Below are 24,616 nucleotides of genomic sequence, written 5' to 3'. Positions count from 1 at the left end.
ATGTGAGAGAAACTCTATGCCAAGGAAAAAACGAGTATTGCCAAGATCCCGAATAGGAAAATATTGACGGAGAAGATGTAGTAAAGTAGTAATGTCATTTTTATCACTACTAGTTATTAATATATCCACATAAATTAGAACAAATATTGAAAATTACTCATGACATTTGTATAATAGGAAAGAGTCTATTTTTGAGCCAGAAAATTCCTAAGTATGAAGCCAGGTAGATTGACGATGAAACCATACACGAGGTGCTTGTCGAAGATCATATATAGATTTCTGAAGTTGACACACATGTGTTGAAAGTTGCGGATGGATGAATTCAGGAGGTTGCTCCATATAAACAGTTTCTTCAAGGTGTCCATGAAGGAAAGCATTGGAAATATCTAATTAGCGTATTAATTAATTGGAGCTTACAACTATAGATAGTAGCAATTTGATAGTTGTAATTTTGACGACTGGACTAAAAGTATCATTGGAGTCAATAACTGATTATTGATTAAAGTCTTTAGCAATAAGATAAACTTTGTAACGTTCAATAGAACCATCTGCACGATTTTAATGTAAATGAGTTAATTCATATTGATTCATACCATCAACGACCAATTTATTTGAGACCCAACCCTTAATTGGCTCGTCTAAAAGTGGGTCATTTACGGACCAGATTCATTGAACCAAGTCATTTACGGATAATTTGCCCGTTGATCCAATTTAAGTCCTGGGCTGAATTGGATTTGGACCGGTGGCAGGTCTACTTGCAACTTCCTAAAAGGAAAGTTTTGTACATTTTCTGCATTTAAATCGTGTGATTGTTTTCATGTTCTTCTGTTATCGAGTTTAATTTGATTTAAAATTATATATATATATATATATATATATATATATATATATATTAGTTATTAATTTGATTAACGTTGTTTAAATTTGATCGATAATATTTTAAAAATATTCAAATCAACTTAAAATTATTAGGGATGTTTAGTTTAGAGATATCGCAGATTACCACCAAAGTTATCCATCTATGATAATTCTGTTTGGTTCGAGATTTTTTTGGATTCCAAATTTTTTTCTCGATTCTGAAACGTCAGCCAATGTCATCAATCTTGGCATCGAACTTGGAATTAGAAAATCATCGATCATTCAAGGCTTTTCTCGATTCCAAACGTTGAGCAAATTTATTTTTTTTTCGAAATTATCCGTGTAAGGATCAAAACCGTCAAGTGAGTTTGGTGGTGTCGGATCGACAACAGGACGGTGTGGAGGTGGTAGCAAGCATATCGCCACGAAACTTCATGTAGCACCTAGAGGAGCGATGGGTGGAGGTGGCAGTAGTGGGCATCAGGCAGTGTTGAATAAACAACGGGGTGAGCGGAGGTGGCAGCAGGTAGCTGCAGCAGCACAATATTCCTTCTTGTGTGCAGATTGCCACGAAGCTTCATGTTGTGACCGAAGGTGGCAGCAGCAGCAGTGGACAGTAGAGGGTGGGTGGTGGGAGCGACGGACAACAACGGTAGTAGTGATAGCTCAACGGTCAGAGGTGGCAGTAGTGGACAATGGTGGACAGCAGGCGGCAAGTGGGTGGCGACAAAGGAAGATGAAGATGGTATTTTTTTTTTTTAACTTAGGTATTTGATTAAAATTTTAGTTAATTAAATCAATCACTCCTAATTCTAGTTATAGTTGGAATAAATTAAATAAACATATTCTAAAACCTAATAGAATCATCTAAAATATTCTAAAATAATAATAAAAATATATATATAATTTTATTTATTTATTTATTTATACATCACTAATAATAATATTATTATTATGATTATTAATCCAAGAATAGTATGGTAAAATATCACACTAGATTATATACTAGAACCTTTAAATAAACATGATTTAATTATATATTACCTAAATTAAATTAAACATCTTTTGATTATGTTTTATTTTTTCTAATCTTAATTACCTAATTTGAACCGAACACACTTGCAATAGCAGTCATTATATATAATTTAATTAAATTTAGATAATTTTAATTGATGATTTTTTTTTACTATAAAAGTATTGTATATATAATATTTTTAATTAAATTGAACTAATTTATTTTAATTTGATATAATTGATACAATATTTTAGGATAAGAAATACAATAAGGACAAGTGTTATCAAAATCGAGAGTTTAGGTAAAATCGTTAAAGAGTCAAAAAATTAAATCATAAAATTGAATCATAAAATCGTAATATTTTACATCATACTTTAAATCAATTTTAAAAGAAACTTGATATATTCTTTATAATTGATCAATAAATATTTTAATCGAAATTATAACATAAATCTACATATAGAACATTTTAATTCATATAATAATAAACTACTCATAATTTTAAATTTTTAAACAACTAAATATTTATCATAAAAACACAACATAAAATTAAATTCAAGTCTAAAATTTAAATCCAAAAGATAAATAAAACACAAGAAAATAAATTAATATAAATCATTTATAGAAAAGTACAAATCTAAAATCATTCCAAAACAATATCGTTTTATTCAAAATGGTTCCATTTTGTTAACGATATAAAATCGATAAAATTATCTTAAAAAACATGTTTTTACAAATTTAAAATTTTCTTTTCGTCGCAATCTAATCTAATTTAAACGTAGGTTTAATTTTCAACCAACAGGATACGTCATCAGTTTCAGGTGTTCTATCACTAGTTTCAGGTATTCTATTAGACTCCCAAAATCCTAACCCAAACTTAATTAGTTTCATGAGATTGATTATAACTAGAATTATGATATGCCAAAAATTTTATATCATGCATATCATGTACATCTGAAAAAATAAAAAATCAACCTTAAATTCTATAAAGATAAAATATCATAACAGGTATGGTCGGAAGTCTGAAAGTACGGTCAAGAGCATTAAAAATATTTATATATAAAAGTTTTGATACTTCATATCTTTTATGTCTTACACCTCGTGAGTGTAAATTTTATTCGTAATTAATATTATAACTCAGTACTAGTCCTCTTAGAATTGGAAGACAAAGAATTGTCGGCGGTAATTAAATAAGTTGTCCGACGACAATCCCAAGCTCCGCCACAAGTTCGCTTTGTCGCCATCGCACCATGTGACCACCTCCAATTTCTCGTCCTCATCTTTCTCCCGACATTCGTACATCATTTCCTCCTCGTGGGCGGTGAGGTCGGCGGCCGACATGAATCCCAACCACGGGCACCAGCTCGGCCCCTGGGGCGCTACGTGGCACTCCATCCACGCGTCGGTTGTCGTGTCGTAAACTAGCATCGACGATAGATCGTCCTTCCAGCCAGATACAAATGCGTTCCGTGGCCCGACGGCAAAGTCGCAGCCATCCTGCATGGGGCGCGGAATCGGAGCCCCGGGACGCCAGTCGCCGGTGACTAGATCGTAGATGTTGACTTCCGCGGTGTCCTTCCAGTTTGACTCATCCCACCCGCCGACCAGCACCAGCTCTCGCCCGACGACCACAACATGCCAGCAGTGCTGCTTGCCGCGGAGGCTGTCGTCTGTCAACAGCCGGACCCCCCAAGCGCCCGTGGCTGGCTCGTAAAAGGCTAGACGCCACCTGTAAAGGGGGAACGAGGGAATATCATAAAAGAGCATAATGAAGACGGGGCGAACGAGGCCGGCAGCCTTGCGGAGGCGATAAAAGGACGACGACGCTGAGAGTTCGCGCCTCCATCGCCTGCAAACGCCCCGAGCAACAGAGATGGAGTAGAAGGGGAGGCGGAGGAGGCACTGCAGAGCGACATCGTTCGGCAATCCTGGAATTAGCTCGGTCTTCATGGTCGCCGATGATAATCAGAGTTTGCTGATTATAACTGATTAATATAGTTATAATCGAGTTCGTTTTAAGAAAGAAATATTTTGGGCAAATATTTCTATAAATTATTTATGGAAAAAATAATTCGTTTAACCAATTAATTATTAATATAGAGAAATTCCCATAAATAATTAATCCTGAAAATATATTAGCCGAAAAAAATAATCAAATCTTAAAATTTTAAATTCTCAATATAAATGGTAATAGTTTGTTCATAATTACACGCGCTATTTAATCTAAGCGGACGATATATTGGTAAATAAGGATTCGAGGTGGATAAGTATTCCACGCATGCCTTGTCTAAGCTGACTCAGCGAGTCAGGGAAAGCGAGTCAGGGAAAGGACTTGGCGCCGAATCAAGAAAGGACTCAACCTTGATTTTTCTCCTAATTTTAACTTGAGTATTGGATAACCATGTTCATGCTAATCCGTTAAATATAAATTTTATCTTTAAATTCATTATTATTATGTCTCAAATAATATATCAAATATAATTTTGATCGATTTATAAATTTATTTATAATTTAATTTATAGATCAATATATATTTTATTTTTAAATTTATTTCTAATTTTAATTATATTATATTTTTATATATTCGGTACACATTTAAAATTAATTAAAAATATTTAAAAAAACTAATTTCTAAATCTAAAAGCATCATTCACTTACATTGAGATAAATAAAAATTTACATCAATCAAGTAAATTTAATTAATACTCAAAGGTATAGATTGTTAATTCTCACTGTAAGTAATTTAAGTTTTACATTGTATATCACAATTTTCAGGGACCAAATCCTCCTAGATAAAATTTATTTGTATATTCCATCTTTTAATTCATTTTACGAATCATCTTATTGAGATTTTCTTCTCTTTGTCTACCTTTCTCAATAAACTTTTCTTCCCTCTCCTACTTTATGATTCTACGATCCGATCCTAATTAACCCTAAATCGATTCTGCACAGGATCGTGATTCTGAAAACTATGATGACTAAAACTTTCAAATAAATATATTTTATTATATTACATAAATTAAATCAAACATTTTTAATTGATGTTTTTTTTTGCTATAAAAGCATTGTATATATAATATTTTTAATTAAGTTGAACTAACTTATTTTAATATGATATAATTGATACAATATTTTAGGATAATTAAGAAATACATTAGGATGTTATTTTATTTTTTAAACATAGTAGATTTTTTTTTTATGATTTTAATAATTATGGGAGTTTTTTTACCTATTATATATATATATATATATATATATATATATATATATATATATATATACGGTTTTGATATCCTGCGCGCCGCACAGTGCGCGACTGTGCGCGCGCAGGATATCAGTGATTTTAATTTGTTTTTTATTTTTTTTTTTAATTTTTGAATTAAAAAAAATAATTAAAAAAATTTTTAAAAATTTTATTTTTAGGGTTCAGGCTTTGGGTATAGTGTTAAAGTTATTCTTTTTTTTAGATTTTACCTTTGGGGTTTAGGCTTTTCAATTAGGTTATAGTGTTTGGTTTTAAAAAAAAATTAAAATAGCTTTTATTTAAACTTTTATTGAGTATTGTAATATGTTAAGGGGATATATTAAGGTATTAAAAATTTATATAAGGAAATGTTAAATTTTTTAATTAATTTTTTAAATTTAAAAAATTAAAAAAATAAAAAAAATTTGACCGATCTCCTGCGCGCGCACAGTCGCGCACTGTGCGAGCGCGCAGGAGATCATATATATATATATATATATATATATATGAATTTATTATCCATAAAATATTATAGAAGCAACCATTATTCATCGCTGCAGAAACAACAAAACAATATTTCTTGGGAGGCAGATTAAGGGCATTCATTATCGAAGATTTGAGAATATTTTTCACTTAGCCCCTTTCATTTTATCAGTTTGTAAAAAAAATCAAATAATTTGGAAAGCTTTTAAAAAAAAATACGGAACGACATCAGTAACCTGAGTCAGTTCAGATACGGAAGGAGATAAATAAACCTCTCTCCAATCGAGCGAAGGAGAAAGTAAATAGAAAGTCTCCTTTTTTCTATCTCTCTCTCTTTTTTGGAGTTTATATTTTATCATGTGTTTGACGTTCATGTACTTATATATACCTTCTTCCATATCCATGGGATCGACATTAAAGAATCGTTAATATAACGGATCTATATTTTTTTATTCGCTTTTAGACGCCTCACCCTTCCTTTGATCTCCAGCGTAAAGGTATGTGATTTGCTTTGCTTGTCCATGGAAGAAGGACGAGGTCATCTCTATGTTACATTTTTTTCCCTCTCCCTTGCTTTCTTCTTGAACCTTTTGCGTGGATTCTCGACGAAGCATTTGATGATCTCTGATCTGAATAAGAAGTTCCAGCCTTTGAATGGCTTTAACACCCCCTAGGGGTTTAATATAATCATCTTTCGGTGCATCATCATGATCACCACCCGGGAAGTCGAGTGCCAACGAACATGCTCCCAATAAATAGCATTCAACCATCAAAGAGTAATATAATACAGTAAATTCAGCTGCTTATCGATCCAAACATAGCTTAATTCCAACTTTTTTCCTGATGATTCACATGGTACGGTTGTCAGAGAAGAAGGGAAGCCGTAACAATGCCAAGGCCAGTTTCTTTTCCTCGTAAAGGTTTAATTTTCAGCCAACAAGGCACGCCACCAGTTTCAGGTGTTTATTAGACTCCCAAAATCCCAGCCCAAACTTAATTAGCATTGGGACTGTGAAATTGTACTCGTTTAATTTTCTCATTTCTATTCCAACGTCGTCCATTGGTAGAGGTTAGAAGAACTCGAGTGTACTCCTATAGTTCAAACAGAGTTTCAATAGTGGAGTTACTTTTAACAGTTGATCCTGTTCAAAAATGCCGAGACACGAATCTAGCCATTGTCACAAAGAAGCCAACTAACTCTAACATCTCTGGCCTCCTTCCGTGCTAGGGAAGCGCTGCAACCCCAATTCGACCATCGTCGCAAAGCAAGAAGGAGGAGGAGGTATTAGTAGAGCGATGAGGTTCGATAGAATCAGAATTAGCTAGACCTCTATGGCAAGAGTTTCCTCATTATTATAAATCTTTGGATAAAAATTAAAAAGATACATCACCCTATTTGTCTCTCATCCGTCTCATTACGTTATTTTCATAATATTATCTCTTACCATCTAATCACATCAATCAATTATACGAATAAGTACATATTATAATAGTCATTATTTCATAACCGCTATGATAGTTATGACAACTACAAATAATAACTACTATATTATGAATATTATTGAATAAGATAAATTTATATTATAATAATTATAAAATCAAAGTTGTTACCACGGAAATTATTATTAAACAAGATAAATTTATATTATAGTATTTAATTAAATTGTTACCCCGTATAGTATTTATGAATCCATAACTGTTATTTTATAACATTGTATATAATATACAATGTATGTGACAAGAAAACAATAACATCAAAAACAACCAAATCAATTAAAGGGGTTGGTAGGATGTACGCCTTTTGATTCCATTTGGAAAAAGAAAAATACTCCTTTGTTTTTTTCCCCATTTTTTTAATATTTTTATAGAAACGGTTAATTTTGACAAGGAGGATTCGTTGCCGGGGACAGTTAGTTTTTAATTCTTATTCATGAGATTGAATATACCGAGGATTATGATATGCCAAAAATTTTATATCGTGGATATCATGTACATCTGAAAAAAAAAATAAAAAAATCAACCTTAGATTCTATAAAGATAAAATATCATAACAGGTATGGTCGGAAGTTTGTAAGTACGGTCAAGAGCATTAAAAATATTTATATATAAAAGTTTTCATATTTCATATCTTTTATGTCTTACACCTCGTGAGTGTAAACTTTATTGGTACTTAATATTATAACTCAGTACTAGTCCTCTTAGAATTGGAAGACAAAGAATTATCGGCGATAATTAAATAAGTTGTCCGGCGACAATCCCATGCTCCGCCACAAGTTCGCTTTGTCGTCGTCGCACCATGTGACCACCTCCAATTTCTCGTCCTCATCTTTCTCCCGACATTCGTACATCATTTTCTCCTCGTGGGCGGCGAGGTCGGCGGCCGACATGAATCCCAACCACGGGTACCAGCTCGGCCCCTGGGTCGCCACATGGCACTCCATCCACGCGTCGGTTGTCGTGTCATAAACTAACATCGACGATGGATCGTCCTTCCAGCTAGATACGAACGCGTTCCGTGGCCCGACGGCAAAGTCGCAGCCATCCTGCATGGGGCGCGGAATCAGAGCCCCGGGACGCCAGTCGCCGGTGACAAGATCGTAGATGTTGACTTCCGCGGTGTCCTTCCAGTTTGACTCATCCCACCCGCCGACCAACACCAGCTCTCGCCCAACGACCACAACATGCCCGCAGTGCTGCTTGCCGCGGAAGTTGTCGTCTGTCAACGGCCGGACCCCCCAGGTGCCCGTGGCAGGCTCGTAAAAGGCTAGACGCCACCTGTAAAGGTAGAACGAGGGTATATAATAAAAGAGCATAATGAAGACGGGGCGAGCGAGGCCGGCAGCCTTGCGGAGGCGATAGAAGGACGACGACGCTGAGAGTTCGCGCCTCCACCGTCTGCAAACGCCTCGAGCAACGGAGATGGAGTAGAAGGGGAGGCGGAGGAGGCATTGCAGAGCAACATCGTTCGGCAGTCCTGGAATTAGCTCGGTCTCCATGGTCGCCGATGATAATCGGAGTTTGTTGATTAATATAGTTATAATCGAGTTCGTTTTAAGAAAGAAATATTTTGGGCAAATATTTCTATAAATTGTTTATGGAAAAAATAATTCGTTTAACCAATTAATTATTAATATAGAGAAATTCCATGCCATAAATAATTAATCCTGAATATAATCAAATTTTAAATTCTGAATCTAAATGGTAATAATAATCAAATTACACGCGCTATTTAATCTAAATGATAATCAAATTTTAATCTAAATGGTAATAGTTTGTTCATAATTACACGCGCTATTTAATCTAACCGCGGATGATATATTGGTAAATAAGGATTCGACGTGGATAAGTATTCCACGGATGCTTTGTCTAAGCTGACGCGGCGAGTCAAGGGAAAGGATTTGGTGTCGAATCAGGAAAGAACTCAACCTTGATTTTTCTTCTAATTTTAACTTGAGTATTCGATAACCATGCTCTCGCAAACTTAAATTAGTATTATAGATATCACAAGGGACAAATTAAGAATATTTCAAAGAAATATGTCCTTAAGAAATTTTTAGTTAATCCAGTTGACTGGAACTTATATTGGGTTCCAAAGTCTTGTCTAAACTAAATCTTAAATTGGACTTAGGGCTTTCAGAGAGAATTAAATGTTAAATTTCTTTAGGAGACTTTATCTAAGAAATTGGTTGTTGCTCCAATAACCAAGAAGGTCTAATGCCTCGCCACTGCCTGGAAGCTAAAATATTAAAATAAAATATTTAATTAACTTGCTAATAAAGCATTAAAATTAAAATTAGATAATGCTTTAAATTTTTTTTCAAACATTGTGGAAATCTCTCAATTTTTTTTTAAAAAATTGCCTAAGGTTAGAATTTTTTTCTTAACTTAGAGATTTTTTTTTTGAAAATTCTCAAAAATAATTTTTGCTTTCAAAAAACTTAGAAAAATTTCTCAAAATATTTTTTTACATAGAAAGTTTGTTTGGACCCTTAGATTTTTTTAAAAAAATCAAAATACTTTTTCAAAGTTATAATCCTTAGATTTTTTTTTGGATCCTTTTTTTTTTTATGTGATCAAAGGAGGAGAAGGAAAAAGATTAAGTCTAGGGGAGATATATTATAATTTTTTATTTTTGCACTTTATTGTAATATAATTTTTTTACTTTTATGTTTATTTACCCTAACTTAACTTGGATTTGCTCACATCAAAAAAGAGGAGATTGTTAGAACCCTCAAGATTGTTTTGATGTGATCAACAAGTTAAGTTAGGTCATGTGGTGTTTTAACCTTGTGTCTAAGTGTGCAGGAGCTTAGGAGTACAGAGAGTCGAGCAAAAGACGCAGCTAGCGAGGACGGCACGGGAGACAACTGACGGGCTCAGTGTGTCTGAGGGATGAGGTGCTGCGGAAGAGTACACAAACGGACGAGACGGAGGCACGCGGCGTTTTTCAGGCACGAGAAGCCGGAGCGGAAGGTTGCTCGAGAAGGCCGAAATTGGGTTCGGGTGAACCTTATTTCGGTTGGTCGGAATCACTCAAGCGAGCGGAACTGGAGCGAAAGACCTTAACCGAGGAGAATGGAGCTAGAGCGGAGGGCCCGGATCGAAAAGTCAACATAGGTTGACTTTAGGGTCCGGGCGCCCAGAACCCTTCCGAGCTCCCGAAACCTCAAGTTTATCAATATCGACGTGGACGTTGACCGTTGCGCTGGGGATAAAGTTTTATCCCCTTCCAGGCGCCTGAAACCCTTCTAGACTCCCCGACCAAAGCTATAAATACAACCTTGGTCTAAAAGCTTTTCATTCAAACAAGCAATTTGATATTCAACACTTGTATGCTTCTCTTGTTTAGTTTAGCTTCTCATTTCTGTGCTTGAATGTTGTAAGAGGCTTCTTCGCCTGAAGGAGATATCTATTGCACTTCAACTTCCTTGGATTAACAACCTCCCCTGTTGTAACCAAGTAAACTCCTGCGCCTCTGCTTTTTAGTTTATTGCTTTTAATTATTTATGCAAGTATTATTTTAAAAGTTCGAGAAGAGTGCTTTGTATTTGTGTTTTTTCAGGGCTATTCAACCTCCTTCTAGCCGGCCAACGCGGACCATTATACATGACTGTGTTTTTTGGTTTTCGAATAATAGTTATGATGTAAATTAATGGCGTACTGGGCTATGCATGGTTCTTTCACTTTGCTGGCTTGGGCAATGGAATCATAGATACTAGCCAATGCATACAGTCCTTCGTATTCAAAATTTGCCCTGATGGAGGGCCTATAAGATGTTTGAAGTTTTAGTTTCTTTGCATCTTCTCTCATGTTTGTGACAGACTAGCCTTGGAAATTGTGTTTCTAGCTCTTGTGTATTTTTTCTAACTTACAAATCTGACAATTTTCATAGTTGCATCATTTTCTATTTATTTCAAGTTTTTGACCTTTACTCTAAATAACAGTTACAGAAGACTTCTCTTGTCCTTTTTGTTTAGTGTGTGCGAGCTTTAAGGTAATGTACATGTTGCATCTGCTTCTGCATTATTTTTACTATGTTTGTAGCAAAGGTGATTACGCTCACCCTAGCCACCCTTCACAACCCGTCTCCAAGTTCCGTGAAGGGGGATAAATTGTGGGTCAACTTATAGCTGACCACCAAGTTAGTTAGGGGGTGGGAGGCGTTGTTTATACTACTTGGTTTCATATGTGGTGGTGTTTTTTGCAGGGTCTCAGATACCACTTGAACTCTTCTCATGACCTATTCAATTTTGAGTTTTGGGTTCGTAAGCTTTTGGAATTCTTTTTTGCATATATGGGGTGTGTCAAGCATAACATGTATTGTTTGGTTGATCTTTCCTCAGGTAACTGAAGAGTATCAAGCTGTAAATGTTTCTGTAAGAACTGATGTATGGAGCTTTGAGGTTAGATTCCATTATCCATACCTTTTCTTGAAGTTCTATGATTATACTTTTCTATTAAAATCATTGGTGTTGATTAGCCTGCTTATTATATATGAAAATGCTAAGTAGGACTTACTGTGATAAAAATTTATCGATCTTTTGATGAAACTTGCTGCATCGTATAATTGTAAGTAAGTATGGAAATGAACAGACAAAAAGGTCTTTAGACCTATTATGATTCATCAGACATTGAGTTATTCGTGGTAGAGAAGGTTGGCTTAAATATAATAAAGCTACTTTACTAGTTCAAAGATGACTGGTCTTATAGAATAAATCAATTTAGGATCTAAGTTACAATTTTTTATTTATTTCTACAAGGTATTAAATATGTTATCTTGCTAATTGAACATTTTGTGAATTTAGTTATAGGTATTGTCATGGTGTCCTTATAATTTTGTTTTTTTTTTGTCTATTAAACTTTGCCTCCGGGAAATAAGCTCGTCGTATAGTGATTAAATTCGGTTGAGTTAGTAGATGGAGTCTATAGCATGTTGACTGGAAATATGAGCATGTTTTGTATATAAAGATATTTTTCCAGGAACAAAGCATATATCAAATTCCTTGTCTATTTTCAACATTTGTCTAGACAAGTTCTTGTCATTTTGTCAAACCTGCTTATAACTCAATAAGTCTACATCCTAAATCGATATTGCAAGCTCCGGATTTAGATGCATTTTTCGCAAGTTTAGTTGATTTCTTATTGCAACGAGTATCTTTTATGAATGTTCTTGACTGATTATTTATATACTCAATGGCAAGGTCAATGAAATTCATTGATCTAATAGACAGGCACTGGCAGAGTAAACTTATACTGCGAATTTAAAGTTACGTGCATAAGTTTTCCAATGGAAGTTACCAAGACAACTCTAAGTTGGTTAAATTGCTTGTATTGCATAAGTTTTATTTCTTAGACTATAAGTTGGTTATATTGATTATATTTTATGTGGATTTATATGAACAAGTCTAAATCTAGAATTCTGGAATTCTGGAATTGAGTGTTGTCCTGGAATTACTTTATATTTTACGTAGATTTTATGTAGATTTTTCTATTCCGTTTTGCAGACATTGAGTGTTGTCCTGGAATTATGGAAATCCTTCTCTCATGTCTGGATATTAGAGTTATGCATAATATTTATTATCTTGTTACAGTTCATGCAGTACATACTACAATGCTCTTTTTTCTTATATTTTATATTTTTCTTTGATAAGTGTTGTTTAATTTTTTTTTCTTACGGGTACATAACTCGGGCAATTCGTGAGGCTTGAGATTTTGGATGCAAGGAGTGAGCTTTGTTAGATTGTAGATTGCCTTGCTAATGTGTAAAAATCATATGGAGAACAGTAATGAAAAACATGTGATTTATGGTTTGATACTACTAAGTTTGATTAGTACAACTCATTTTGTATATTTTGTATATGTGTGGCTACAAGATGATTTATGAATGTTTATTTTGGATTTAATGTAGTAAATATTTAGTTTTATATTGGTGGTTTGCTTATATTAAAAATATATTTGTTGTTTGATATTATCATGTTAAAACATGAACATTAACGAGAATGGTTAGAAACGTTGTAAAAAGTACGTAACCACAATAGAATTTTTTTTGTGAAAAGTTATAAAAGACAATGGTTTTATCTGTTAAAAATTAACACATATTAAAATTATATATTACAACAGTTTATAACTGTTGTAAAATACAAAACGAGTAAATATTATCTACCACAACTGTTTGTATCTATTATAAAAAGGGTCTAACACAACGGTTTATCTGTTATCGAAATTATCTACCACAATGATTTTAAAATGTTATCATACAGGGAATTTTTTTTTAAGCATATAAACAACAACGGATAAAAATCGTTGTCGTAAGGCAATACCTTTTACAACGCTGTTAGTTACAACGATTTTTTGACCCTACGACAACAGGCAATATTCATTGTCGTAGGTCATTTTTGTTGTAGTCAATTTGTAACATTTGTAAAATAAAATATAACAAATATATGCAAATAGTACTACATAAACAATTAAAAGTTGGGTCTGAATGTTATAAATTACCTTATTAATCACCTCAAAAGCACTACCCTCATATCAACAACACCATTTCAAAGAAGCTACCTTGCATTTCAAGTAAATTAAAACCTTAAAAATTGACACCGAGCAGAATATAGATTATTTTGGGAGTGAAATTTTAGAGGGATTAACGAGAAAATAAGATAGAAATAACAAAATAAGAAGTAGCATAAACTAGGTTTAAAAATCTTCTCAAGAAAACAAGAGCAGAAATAGAAAAATAAAAGAGATGTAGCAGTAACGTGACTTAAGCAAAGCAAATTGATTCAATATCCAAAAAACTCATCCTAAACATCATCTAGGCATAGATTTATATAGCCCCAAAGCCTTCAAAAAAATCTAAACGAAAAACTAATCAACCAAACATAGGTCCCTAATATTTAGAATAAATTAACTAACGAGACTTAGTTCCCTAAGATTTAGGATAAATTAGCTAACAAAACTTAGTTCCCTAAGATGTTTCATATTAAAAACATCAAAAGTTTTTAAATGACTAAACAGGTGCAACCTGTAGACATTGTCGTTAATCTTTTTAGTACCTTGCAAGGTTTAATTTTTTGATCTTTAAGCTTGTTGTATTCATCAACAAGGAAACTGTTGGTCTCGCGCGGTCGATAAAAGGGGTAAATTGCCTGAAATTTCAAATGTATCCTTCACAAAGCTTTTGACTTTAGCTAATAAACAATTGTTTTTAAAGCAGAAAATGTTGGGACACTTCGGAGCTAGAGAGGGGGATTAGATTGTCGAGCTTCGATGATGATGATTTGCAGTGTAATAGACTCGAAGCAGTCTCTCAATGCTAACGCCAAAGATTTACTTGGTATCCACTTTAAGAAGATGTGACTGGTCCAAGGATCTGACTCTCTCAAACATCCACAAACACAATACCATATGAACTCTAAACACTACTAAGAAATAATTTTGTAAAATTTGTAAATTAAAATATAACAAATATAGTACATTTGCAAATACTACTACATAAACAATTAAAAGATGGGTCTGAATGTTATCAATTACCTTATTAATCACCTCAAAGCACTGCTCAATCTTATCAACAACACCCGTTCAAAGAAGCTACCTTGCATTTCAAGTAAAATCTAAAAAGCCGATGCCGAGCAGAATAAAGATTATTCTGGGCGTGAAGTACTTTCAGAGGGATTAACGAAAAAATAAGATAGAAATAACAAAATAAGAAATAGTCTAAGCTAAGTTTAAAAACCTTCTCAAGAAAATAAGAGCAGAAATAGATGAATAAAAGAGATATAACAATAATGTGGCTAAGCAAAGCAATAAAAGAGATGTGCTAATGCCACCATCAACAACTCTGAAAAAAATTACAGCCATTGCAGCAATAGCAAGAAACAGAACATCTCTGTTGTCTATTCTCCTCTTACCCCTCCTCTACTTCTGCACCCCTTACCGACTCCCATCCTTCAGTCCACCAACTCAAATCTCCTCCATTCCATACCAATTTTCTCAATCTTTCCCTTGAGCCTGCGGGAGTCGCACGGAGGCCGACCTCGTAGCAACTGGAGTTGGCGCTGGAGTGGATCCGGTGGGCGTCGGTGGGGAGGTGGCGGCAGAAGGTCAGGACATCAACGGGGTTGATGGAATAAAAGGGCTTTTTGTTAGGAGGAGAAGGAAGAAGGCAGAAGTGGGGAAGAGAGCACGATCAACGCTGGAGCCTAGGAGAGTCGGGGGGGTGCGACTGAGCGGAGGAGAAGGGAGAATGGAGGATCAGCATAGGGGGGGATCAACGTAGATTTAGTTTGACGTTTCTTATTTTTAATGTTTTTTTTTCATATGAAATTCTGATGATTAGGGAGTAGTGGTGTTTTTTTCCACATAGGCAATTAATGACCTCCAACTTAGTATTTGTCAGTCAAAAATTTCAATTTTAGAGAAAAGGATTAAAATAAAAAAAATACAAGTTATGAGACAAAAAATATAAATTAACTTCTAACCGGGCTAAAATTGAAAAAAAAAACACAAGTTATAAAACCAAAATCATAATTTCCATTCAGTCTGTTTGGAATGATATGGAATTCAATTCCTTTTAGAATTGGAATTGAATTCCTTGCTTTGGAATGATTTTTTAGCTAAGAATTGATATGGAATTCAATTCCAATTCCATCAAACAAGGCAAAAGTAAATCACACCTCTTTATGTGTGATTTAGATAGGGAATTCAATTCTCCATATTATGTCCATTGTGCCCTTATTCTCTCTTCTTTGTAAAAAAAGAAAAGAAAAAAGAGAGAAGGATAAAATGGTAAAACATAAGAATTCCATAACTTAAGTTGCAATTCATTCCAAACATGAGAATTGAATTGAATTCCTTATGAAATTGAATTCATAATGGAATTCAATTCAATTCCATGACTTAAGTTATTTCCAAACAGGGTGATTGTGAAATTAACCTGCGCAATTTCCTGGAACTTTCCTTTATGATTACAAACTATCCACCGCCCAAAACAGGAGGTATAAATAAAACCAATGAAAGGAGAAAGTAAAAAGTTTGTTGTATTGGATTGGGCAGATGGGGTGAATAGCGATTTAGAAATTCGAGTAGAAAATTGATTACGCATCGGAAAGATAGAATCGAAAACGGAACAATGCTAATACAAGTAATTTTTTATTTGGTTCGGAGCCTTCGTCGACTCCTACTCCAAGGCTCACACTCGTCGAATGCTTTCGTTGGGCAATCCACTAGCAGTTCGAAAAATGTGAATACAAGTGAAATTACAAAAGCTTTTAAAGTAGAAATACCGACAACAATAAGGAATGAAGAAGAAAGGCAGCACATTGTCGGAGAAGCTTTGCAGCAGGAGCACAGGACAACAGAGCAAGTGTTAGAAGACGTTGTCGTGAATTATTCTTTGCTCCAGGGCTCACCCTCCTTATATAGAAGGCTCTGGGCGCCCGGATCCCTTCCGGACGCCTGGAATGTGGCGTAGTCTGTCCAACCATAGTGCCCCATGTGGCGAAACGATAAGAGGATAAAACTTGCATTCCGAGCGCTCGGATCCCTTTCGAGCGCCCGGACCCCCATTTTTCAACTACCTGCAAGAAAACGCTAGTCCGAGGTGGAATGCAAATTATACAACCCTGCAAAATAAAGTGTTAGCACAATTTATATAAGGAACAAGTAGTAATTAGATTCCGTCTCATCGAGACCGGAATTTAGTCAAGATCTCAACCTAGAGTTTCGAAATGGTTCTAAGTTGGATCGACCCCTAAGTTCCCTTCCCGGGAACGCGTTCTCACAGTCACTCCCCTCCAGTGACTTACCTTAACTTACTTGCCAGACGCCCGAGCAACCCTTCGACCCGTCTGGACTTCGTGCCAGCTATCCGGGCAGCCCGTCAACCTAGTTGGACTTCGTGTCAGACGTTCGGTCAGCCCGTCGACCCGTCTGGACTTCGTGCCAGCTATCCGGTCGGCCCGTCGACCTAGCTGGGTTTCGTGCCAGACATTCGGTCAGCCCGTCGATCTGTCTAGGCTTCGAGCCAACTATCCGGTCGGCTCGTCAACCTAGCTAGGCTTCTCCTGCACATTTGGTCAAAGTGTTAGATCACAATGAAACTAACTTAACCTACTTTATCATTCACCATAACTTGAGTTAGACCGTTAATGCTAACCGCACATAAGCCTCCTTCATCCTGTCTCTCTCTCTCTCTCTCTCTAGGAGTTTATTCCGCTTTCAGGCGCCTCACCCTTCGATCACCAACGTAAAGGTAAGCGATCTGCTTTTCTTGTCCATGGAAGAAGGATGAGGTCATCTCTAGGTTACATTTTTTCCCCTCTCCCTTGCTTTTTTCTTGAACCTTTTGTGTCGATTCAGGACGAAGCATTTGATCTCAGTTTTGAATGAGAAGTTCCAGTATGTAAATGGGCAACCTTTTTGTCTCTAACTATTTAGTTTTCAGAATCTGACATTTGGGGATAGAAATGCTTTGTCTTTTCTCTCTCTCTCTAGGGCTACTAGATTGTAGCCTTCTGGATTAACTTGTGTTTATCTTGTTATTAGGTTCTCGGTGGAGTGATCATGGTAACTTCATTCATTTTTAGGGTTTTGATGTAAGACACCAAAAAACTTTGTTGCTTTGGACTGGGCGATGTTTACATTGAGAAACTGGTGTGTTGATTATACTTTGCAGGCTGGTTTGTGGCTATCCTTATCCAGCTTACGAGTGTTACAAGACCATAGAATTGAATAAGCAAGAGATTGGGCAGTTGCGTTTCTGGTCCCAATATTGGTCAGTCAAGTAAAATTCATCTATATGTTCTCATAAACAAACATGATGAATTATTTGTACCCTTTTTAGGATTCTATTTGGATTGTTGAGAGAATTGGGAGTATTTGCTGATATACTCTTCTCATGGTGAGCATGGAATTTTGTTCTTTTTATGACTGTTGCAATATCTACACCTCTTATCATTTTCCTTTTCTCCATGTAGGTTACCATTCTATTACGGAGCAAAGCTTGGCGCCTTCCTGTATTTGTGGCATTCCCGGACAAAAGTATGATACTCCTTTCTGCAACTTAACTAATTCTAAGAACTTTTGTATTGTCAGAATTTGTTTGTGGTTCATTTTGTGAAATTTCTTTTTTTTAAACAATACTTCATTTAACTAGCTTAAGAATGAATAATGATTGGAGTTATGTAAAGTGGGTAATCTCAGTTGGATATATCCAGTGATACTGAAAGCAATAAGTGTTTTTATATTTTTCCTATCTAGACTGGCTTTTTCATGTCTACCTTACAACTTGGTCTAACTAGTATTACAAATCTAAATCATTTTAGGGAGCAACATTTGTCTATGAGACATTCCTGGCGCCTTTTATCGCAGAGCATGAGTCTGAGATTGATCAGTCTTTGTTTGAGTTTAGAGCTAGGGCCGCAGATTGGAGATTGATAGCTTGGTAGATGGCTGTTAGCTACTTGCAGACAAGTGTTCCTGAGATGAAGAAATATGCTATTTCATTGATGCCAACAATGAATTCTATAGAGGTATGGTTATAGCAAAGAAAAGGAATTTTTTTTTATGTCTTCAATCATATTAGCACTCTGTTTTTAGTTTTCCTTGTAGTTGATCCCGAATAAGCAAGGAGAAAGATGAGTTTTGATATTGCTATTACCTAAATGCTAATTGTTATGCATTCATGTTTGAATCAATCAGATCTCAAGAGGACCTCATACTAGTGATGTATTTGCCTTTAGAATCATGAATTTATTTTTCTCATTCTTCATCGACTAGTGTTATATTTGGTCCATCTCGCCTTTGAACTTCGATGTTATTCAACACCTACATAATTGTCTAAAAACAAATTGCATTTCAAGAGAAGAACCTCTTGCTAGTGGTGCGTTCATCACCTTCCTTCATTTTTATTTGATTGTAACATGAATGGCAATATATTTAACCTACTATGTAAATGTCATGCTCTAAGTTAACCACTTAAATGCTTTTGTTGTGCTCCACTTATGCTTGATCTATGATATGGTTTATATTGTTGCGTTGAAGCAACAGACTGTAAAACCTATTTCACTTCCTGTAAAATCTGTTTTGCAAGTGAAAGATGCAGGTGTTGTGAAACTACCATTTATATGATAAATACCAATATGTTTCATAATATTCTTCTAAAGGAAGGAAATAAACAATGAACTTGAACACCAAAGATTGATATTGTAATAACTGAAGGATATCTTCTTACGTTGCATTCCTGCTGCCACAGGAACAGCAGCAAGCTCCTCCGTCAAGTTCCGCAATGCCATCTGTTCGTCGACCTGCACCATCTCAGCAACCTCGAAAGGAAGCAAGGTTTGTGTCCAATCTATCAAGAGGCAGCCACAAGAACAGTCAACAAAGGAACCAACTGGGGATGTGGCATCTGGCTCTGAACCCATAGAAGACTCAGATCGACAAGGTGAGGAGATGCCTGTCGAGGTAGTAAAACGTGTAACAAGCAACAGTTTGAGAAAGCGAGCTGTCATTGCTGAACCAGCCCTGCATAGTTGTGTCTTCCTTGCTAGAAGGATGCAAGATTGTTTTACTCAACAACACATACCAGTTCAAATAATACCATGCCAAATTATGGATTTGTGAAAGGTATATAATTGAGATAATTGTGTGCAACAGCTCACCCTGCTTATAGTTGCTGAAGTGGTTTGTTTCTGTTATCAATCTAAAGGTTTTGGTGCTGGGTTGGAAGGTCATTGTTTGTGTTTTTCCTAACATTACAATGCATATTGCATCTTCCTTGATCATAAATTTTCACTTTGAATCTTGGAAGATTTGTTTGGATTCTAGGTTTCATCAGTAGAGCCTATTTGTTATGGAAAATCTAAGAAAAAAGTGAGATTTTTGAACTGAGAGTTCGACAAAAACCCTAACTTGGTTTAGGATGAGCCTTTGAACATAGTGGAAGAGGACTGATTCTGTCCATAAACTGAGTTAGATAGGGGAACTGGTGACGATGGTGAGAACGTTGATAGGGAGAGGAATCTAGGATCGGGGGCTGACAAAGCAAGGGGAGAGGAACGTCGATGGTACCCACGGCCCTGCAAGCACCATAGACCAAACATCCGGGAGCGTTAGACCGAGAACCAGGGAAGAGGTTCCTGGCACAGACCCTCCAATGCTCAAGTCAAAAGCGGCACGAAAGCGAAAAGTATAGAAAGAAGAATGAACAGTAGATGTGAGTGTATGAGCGCGTGAGCGCACTTGACCAACGGAGAGTACTTCCCTTTTTATATTGTCTTTAATAACCTCCACAATCATCAGGCAATAGTAGGTGTCAGGGAATACCAGATGTCAGAAGGTGCAAGTGGTAGAGCATCGGAATATTCCCTGATAATTATTCGTTAATCTGACAGATTGTTGTGATTCCCTTACAACCTTGTCCTTGGCATGAATCCGATCAACTTATAGATCGACCGGGGATATACTGGGGCGGTGCACAGGAGAAGTGAGGGGATTGAGCCATGGGATTCAACCGGCTAAAAAGTCGACCGAGAATATGCTAGGACGGTGCCCAAGAAAAGTATGGGGACAAAGCCCAAGAGGTTCGACCAACTGAGAAGCCAGCCGAGGATATACTGGGGCGATGCCCCAGGATAGTGAGGGGACTGAGCCCTGGATGTTCAACCGGCTAAGAAACTGACCAAGAGTAGAAAATTGAACTGTCTAGACCCATAATTCCGGACTTTGACTGTCACCTCCTCTTACTTTTGACTGTCATGTCATATTGACTATCTTCTCCGTCCTATCATTGGGGTCATCCAATATTTCCTGTATCACAAGCGTCCCCTTCAAGTCTAGTCGAAAGAGACTCATATCCGATTGACTAGACCATAGCCCGTTCTCTGTCTTGCTATCTTAGTTGAGCGGGAGCTACTCGCATGTTGCCGACCATGCTTGATAGATTGTTGACGTTATAAAGGTAACAAAAGAACTTGTGATGGTAAGAAAATACTGATAAGGTCCGGTAGGCTCGGAATTAGCTTAACCTATATGGAAAGAGTTTCTTGATTATTATAAATTTTTAGGTAAAAAAACACCACCTGCCATGGTAATTATAACAGCTACGAATAATAACTACTATATTATGAATATTATTGAATAAGATAAATTTATATTGTAATAACTATAAAACTAAAGTTGTCAGCACGTAAATTATTATTGAACAACATAAATTTATATTGTAATATATAAATGTAAGTGATAAGAAAATATATAATAATATCAAAAACAACTAAATCATGTTAAAGGGGTTGATGGGATGGATGTCTTTTTGATTAAAAACTTAAAAATAAACACAACTTCCCTTGCAGTAAAAAAAAAATGCTCCTTTGTTTTTTTCCTTTTTTTTTAAAATATTTTTATAGAATCAATTAGTTTTGACAATTATGATTAGTTGCCGGGGACCGTTAGTTTTTAATTCTTATTCGTGAGATTGATTATATGTAGGATTGTGATATGCCAAAAATTTTATATCGTACATATCATGTACATATTAAATAACATAACATGTATGATCGGAAGTCTGAAAGTAGGATCAAGAGCATAAAAATATTTATATATTAAAAGTTTTGATACTTCATATATATCTTTTATGTCTTACACCTCAGGAGTGTAAATTTTATTCGTATTTAATATTATAACTGAGTACTAGTACTCTTAGAATTGGAAGACAAAGAAGTGTCGGCGGTAATTAGTCAAGTCGTCCGGCGACAGTCCCAAGCTCCGCCACAAGTTCGCTTTGTCACCATCACACCATGTGAGCACCTCCACTTTCTCGTCCTGATCATCTCTCTCCTGGCATTCGTACCTCATTTTCTCCTCATGGGCAGCGACGTCGGCGGCCGACCTGAACCCCGGCCACGGGCACCAGAACGGCCCCTGGGTCGCCACGTGGTACTCCATCCACGTGTCAGTTGCCATGTCGTAAACTAGTGTCGACGATGGATCGTCCTTCCAGCCGGATACGAACACGTTTTGTGGCCCGACGGCAACGCAGTTGTTATAGTTTAAGGGGCGCGGAATCGGAGCCCCGGGACGCCAGTCGCCGGTGACTAGATCGTAGATGTTGACTTCGGTAGTGTCATACCAGCGCAACTCGTCCCACCCGCCGACCAGCACCAGTTCTCGCCCGACAACCACAACATGACGGCAGTGCTGCCTCCCGCGGAGGTTGTCGTCGTCTGTCAACGGTCGGATCCCCCAGGCGCCCGTGGCTGGCTCGTAAAAGGCTAGACGCCACCTGTAATAGAATATCGAAGGCATTTTCAAAAAGAGCACAATGAAGATGGGACGAGCGAGGCCGGCAGCTTTGCGGAGGCGATAGAAGGACGATGACGCTGAGAGTTCGCGCTTCCACCGCCTGCAGACGCCCCGAGCAACAGAGATGGAGTAGAAGGGGAGGCGGAGGAGGCACTGCAGAGCGACATCGTCCGACAACCCTGGAATTAGCTCGGTCTCCATGGTCGCCAATGATCAACCTTCCTCCAAAGTTTGCTGATTAATATAGTTATAATCTAGTTCGTTTTAAGAAAGAAATATTTTGGGCAAATATTTCTATAAATTATTTATGGAAAAAATAATTCGTTTAACCAATTAATTATTAATATAGAGAAATTCCATGCCATAAATAATTAATCCTGAATATATATTAGCCTAAAAAAATAATAATCAAATTTTAAATTGTCAATCTAAATGGTAATAGTTTGTTCATAATTACACGCGCTATTTAATCTAACCGCGGATGATATATTGGTAAATAAGGATTCGACGTGGATAAGTATTCCACGCATGCCTCGTCTAAGCTGACTCAGCGAGTCAGGGAAAGGACTTTGTGCCGAATCAGGAAAGAATTCAATCTTGATTTTCTCCTAATTTTAACTTGAATATTGGATAATCATGCTTCAGATTGTCTAATCCGCTAATGGATTAGAAAGTTATTTATAAATATATTTTAAATTATCAAATAAAATTATTTTAAATTCGTTATTAATATGCCTCAAATTTGTTGATACAGTCTGACCTGGATGTTGTTTTGCTGTTAACACTGATTTAAGTTTGTATCAGATATTTAACTCAGATTGATTACTAATCTAGGTTGACTTGGTTGACCTGATTGAGAAAGTCCTAACTAGGATGTTAGGCAGTTGGAAAGTCCTGGTGAGTGAAGCCAGGCAGATTGGAAATCCTGGTGAGTGAAGCCAGGTAAAAACCCTAGTGAGTGAAGCTAGGTGCAAGTCCTGGTGAGTGAAGCCAGGCAAGAGAAAATCCAGATGGATCAAGGGTGATCGGACATCTGGTGTTGAAAAGTCCAAGAAGGAAACTTGGCATGCGAAGTCAGAGAGGGCTCGGTAGCTCGTTCTCTGGACCTGATGGACTCGGAGAGGGCACGGTAGCTCGTTCTCCGGATTAGGTCAGAGAGGGTCCTAAGTGGACATTCCATGGCACATTGGATCGGTCGGTAGACCGATCCAGTGACACATGAATTAGTGGATCGGTCGGCAGACCGATCCAGTGAAACTGAGTTCCATGGATCGGTCTGATGACCGACGATGACACCCGAGCACATCGAGTGAATCGATCGGTCTACGCATCGATCGTAAAACACCGAGCACATCGAGTAACTGACCGGCCGTGAGACCGATCGAGAAGAGCCCGCAGAAGAGAAAGGGGTGGATCGGCCGTGGACCGATCCACACTCAACTGATCGGTCATCGCGATCGATCGATCGCCTGCATCGTCGTGCCGCTGCTCGACGAGCACGATCGGGCCGTGACCGATCCACACACTCGATTTATTCGTTGTATCGCGATTCCTTCACGCTTTTGATATACCTCATTCATTTATGTGATATAATCCTCTGTGCTGTTAGCTTTTGAGTTTGCAGGTTAACGGTATCATTCCAAGCCTAATTTCAAATTAAGTTCATAAGAGGAATGCGACAAATGGTCTTTCTCTTTGGTTTCAGTGGCGCAGGTGCATTTCGAGCATCAACGGATACCGTGATCCGTTGCGATCCGCTTGACTCGGGATTGGTTCGAGCTCAAGACGCCAGGATGATCGTGATATCATTGGTGTGAGTTCGGAGAACCGTAAGGAGGAAGAGGATTTGCAGCGCTGATTTGCGTAGTTTTGGACCAGATCGGTGACAGCAGAGATCAGGTTTGAGAAGCAATAGAAAACAGCGAGAGGAGAGAACAAAACAACAACAAGAAAGCTTGAAAGAAAAGTCTGTGCTGTTGTGCGAAGTTCTTGAGCTCTCGGGTGAACTGCGATCTCCGTTCTGCTACTGATCCTCGCGTGGTTGTAAGCATTTTTATTCTCCTGTGCCACCGAGTTTCTGTAAGTCTCGTGCTTTAACTTAGATATTTCTTGAGACACTGTGGGGAGGTTACTCCACCGAGAAGGAGGATTTGTAGCCGGAAGTTATCCGGGGTGCGATCTACCGAAGATCAAGGAGTCGTCCACCTTACGGACACGCC

At 36.9% G+C, this 24,616-nt stretch overlaps 3 protein-coding genes and 1 long non-coding RNA gene across 4 annotated transcripts; 1 reads left to right on the top strand and 3 right to left on the bottom strand.

Annotated features, from left to right (window-relative positions):
* Nucleotides 1-3,025: 3,025 nt before the first annotated feature.
* On the bottom strand, nt 3,026-3,823 carry LOC121987151 (F-box/kelch-repeat protein At2g44130-like). Its single transcript, XM_042541045.1, has one exon. The coding sequence runs from the start codon at nt 3,821-3,823 to the stop codon at nt 3,026-3,028; it is 798 nt and encodes a 265-aa protein (XP_042396979.1).
* Nucleotides 3,824-7,819: 3,996 nt separating this feature from the next.
* Nucleotides 7,820-8,596, bottom strand: LOC121987150 (F-box/kelch-repeat protein At1g80440-like). The gene has a single exon (XM_042541044.1). The coding sequence runs from the start codon at nt 8,594-8,596 to the stop codon at nt 7,820-7,822; it is 777 nt and encodes a 258-aa protein (XP_042396978.1).
* A 9,195-nt stretch (nt 8,597-17,791) lies between these two features.
* LOC121986375 lies at nt 17,792-18,480 on the top strand. Its single transcript, XR_006113394.1, has 4 exons — nt 17,792-17,871; nt 17,941-17,997; nt 18,074-18,137; nt 18,422-18,480. It is a non-coding gene; the product is annotated as an uncharacterized LOC121986375 (long non-coding RNA).
* Nucleotides 18,481-21,794: 3,314 nt separating this feature from the next.
* Nucleotides 21,795-22,598, bottom strand: LOC121987149 (F-box/kelch-repeat protein At2g44130-like). Its single transcript, XM_042541043.1, has one exon. It carries the CDS (start codon nt 22,596-22,598, stop codon nt 21,795-21,797), a length of 804 nt encoding a protein of 267 aa, XP_042396977.1.
* Nucleotides 22,599-24,616: the final 2,018 nt, after the last annotated feature.

This window comes from Zingiber officinale, chromosome 5B, assembly GCF_018446385.1.
Source record: "Zingiber officinale cultivar Zhangliang chromosome 5B, Zo_v1.1, whole genome shotgun sequence".
Taxonomy (NCBI): domain Eukaryota; kingdom Viridiplantae; phylum Streptophyta; class Magnoliopsida; order Zingiberales; family Zingiberaceae; genus Zingiber; species Zingiber officinale.
Note: the sequence above shows the minus strand (reverse complement) of the source record. Positions and strands in the feature narration are given on the sequence as shown.